This window comes from Monoraphidium neglectum (assembly GCF_000611645.1).
Source record: "Monoraphidium neglectum strain SAG 48.87 unplaced genomic scaffold scaffold06318, whole genome shotgun sequence".
Lineage (NCBI taxonomy): Eukaryota > Viridiplantae > Chlorophyta > Chlorophyceae > Sphaeropleales > Selenastraceae > Monoraphidium > Monoraphidium neglectum.
In genome coordinates, this window is record NW_014007320.1 from 1 (window position 1) to 2330 (window position 2330).

The following is a 2330-nucleotide window of genomic DNA, read 5'->3' on the forward strand; positions in this document are numbered from 1 at the left end:
CCCCTGCACCCACCACATCGATCTGGTTCCACCAGTTGAAGGTCTTGCTGCCCAGCTTGGAGTTGTACACCTTGTTCAGCGCCCCGTTGTACGGCTTGACCGACCCGAAGGTCCACACGCCCGCCGTGCGGCACGGCGCCTTGACGGCGTCGTCGCGCCCGTCGGCGAACGCGGCGACGAGCAGCGCCGCGCCGGCGCCGCGCGAGTGGCCGGAGAGGTACAGGTTGCAGTTGCCGTCCCTGATGCCAAAGCTGTCGGTGACGGCGGTGCGGATGGCGGAGTACGCATCCTCGGCGGTCTTGCCCCAGCCCTTGTGGTAGCGGACCTCCTGGCCCCACAGCCGCTTGCTGCTGCCGAGGCGCCACTCCATGTTGGACTTGCGGTGGGCGTCGGTCCAGGTGCCGCGCAGGTTGGCGAAGACGCTGTTGCCGACCTGCGAGAGGGGCGGTTTCACGGTTTGGTAGGGGCAGGAGGGGGCCGAGTTTGAGGGTGCGGAGCGCACGGGATGGGTTTGTGTGGAGGCGTGAGGGCAGGTTTTAGGTAATCCATGTGCACACCCCGAGGAGGGCGATGGTGTGAGCTTGGGCGATGGTGTGGGCTTTCAACACAGCAGCGAGCCAGCTGTTGCCGCGACCAAGATCCGAGCAGGCAATGGAACTCGACGAGACTGCCAGCTCCACGCACGCGTCCACGCCCACGTGCACGCGTATGCCTGTGCACAAGCACTCGCGCCCCCCTCCCCTCCCCCCCTCCGTCCGTCGCGCCCTTCCTGCCCTCCCGGCCTCCCGCCTAAACAGCAATCGCCCACCTTGATGAAAACGATGGTGTTGAGCAGGCTCTCGTAAAACTCGACCTTCTCAGCGCCCAGCGCCAGCCACTTGCTGCGCATCAGGCACTGCCAGAGCGCCTTCTTCTGAGGGGTGTCGTCGTTGTCGGCGCCGAGGTTGTGCACGATGGGGTAGTTGTCGCGCATCAGCACCGACATCAGGAACGCGTTGCGGCGCTCCGCGCCGCCCGTCCACCAGCCGGCGCCAGGCGTGAGCAGCGCTGGGCAGCCCGCAGCGGCCACGTTCGGGAGGCCGCACAGCTCGGCGTCGGTCTGGCGGGGCCGCGCGCCGTCGGCCGACGCGGCCTCGACGTCGAGCTCGTCGGCGTCGGCGCCGCCGACCGAGGCGGCATGGATGGGGGCCGCGTCGTCGGCGCTCCACGCGTCGTCCAGCGCCGCGCGCATGTTGGGGATCTCCCAGTCGTCTGCGCCCTTCGGTCCATCAACCGCGTGGCTGGCCGCGGCGGCAGTGGGGGCAGCGAGCACCGTCACGAGCATAAGGGCGGTCCCTGCGACCACGAGCGCGCTGAAAACGCATCTTGATCTCATTTTGTGCACGGCTTGGGGCGTGCAAGCCTGTGTTGTGGCGAACGCTGCGCAGTTGGCACGGCTCGCTGAACTGCTAGGCCAGCAGGCGTGCAACCGAAGCGTTTAAACCACTCTCGATGCACATTTAAGATTATACGAGGTAATAAAATGTTTGAAATGCTCGTTACGGGCTTCGCGTGTGCAGCGTTTCGCTCGGTTCCAGGTCGGGTGACTCCCCCACTTTCCGCACCTTGGGCACGGAAAGACCGTCATTAAGCATCTTACCCGTGACTACACACACGGCTGACAATGCTGCATAAGGCCATTGGCAGGTGTTTGCCCCGCCGGCAGCAGCATTGCCACTGCTGCCAGCTGTGCTCAGGGAGGTCACTGCGCGTGGTGTTTCATGGCAGATGGCTTGCTCTTCTCTCACTCCCCAAAAACTATCAACCATGGGGGTGCTGGGGGGGGGAGGGCACGGGAATGTGGTTGCACTTGCAGCCCCTCTGCACGGTGTTTTATACCCGCGGCCTTCGCGCACGACTGTGTGCTTTGCATAGCGCGCAGTGTCCACCTCTGAACCTCAGTCACAATTATTGATGCTTTCAAGTTTAATTCCATGATCCGGGACGGCTCCAGAAGCGGGCGACCCCAGGACATGTAGCATTAATCCAAACAGCGGTTGTGGCATTTACCCGGCCCCAGGGTTGGGAGGCATGTGCCACTGCAGCACTGCAATTCCATACACGCGCAAGGGTTTCCCTTTGTACCACAATGGCTTGCGGGGGCACCGATTACTCATGCACGGCAGCAGGGTGCGATGACAAAATGCTCTCATCCAGGATCGAACTGGAGACCTTTCGCGTGTGAGGCGAACGTGATAACCAACTACACCATGAGAGCTTTGGGCCATTGCAGAAACAATTCACTAATATAATGTCAATTGTGGCTTGGGGTTTAGTTTGTGCCTGGAATC

General features: G+C 62.8%; 1 protein-coding gene and 1 non-coding gene across 2 annotated transcripts; both read right to left on the reverse strand.

Moving 5' to 3' along the window:
* Nucleotides 1–75: 75 nt before the first annotated feature.
* On the reverse strand, nucleotides 76–1375 carry MNEG_16393 (hypothetical protein; the record flags this gene model as incomplete). Its single annotated transcript, XM_014035137.1, has 3 exons — nucleotides 76–94; nucleotides 171–433; nucleotides 809–1375. The coding sequence occupies 3 exons, from the start codon at nucleotides 1373–1375 to the stop codon at nucleotides 76–78; spliced, it is 849 nt and encodes a 282-aa protein (XP_013890591.1).
* Nucleotides 1376–2183: 808 nt separating this feature from the next.
* MNEG_t16853 lies at nucleotides 2184–2257 on the reverse strand. The gene has a single exon. It is a non-coding gene; the product is annotated as a tRNA-Val (tRNA).
* Nucleotides 2258–2330: the final 73 nt, after the last annotated feature.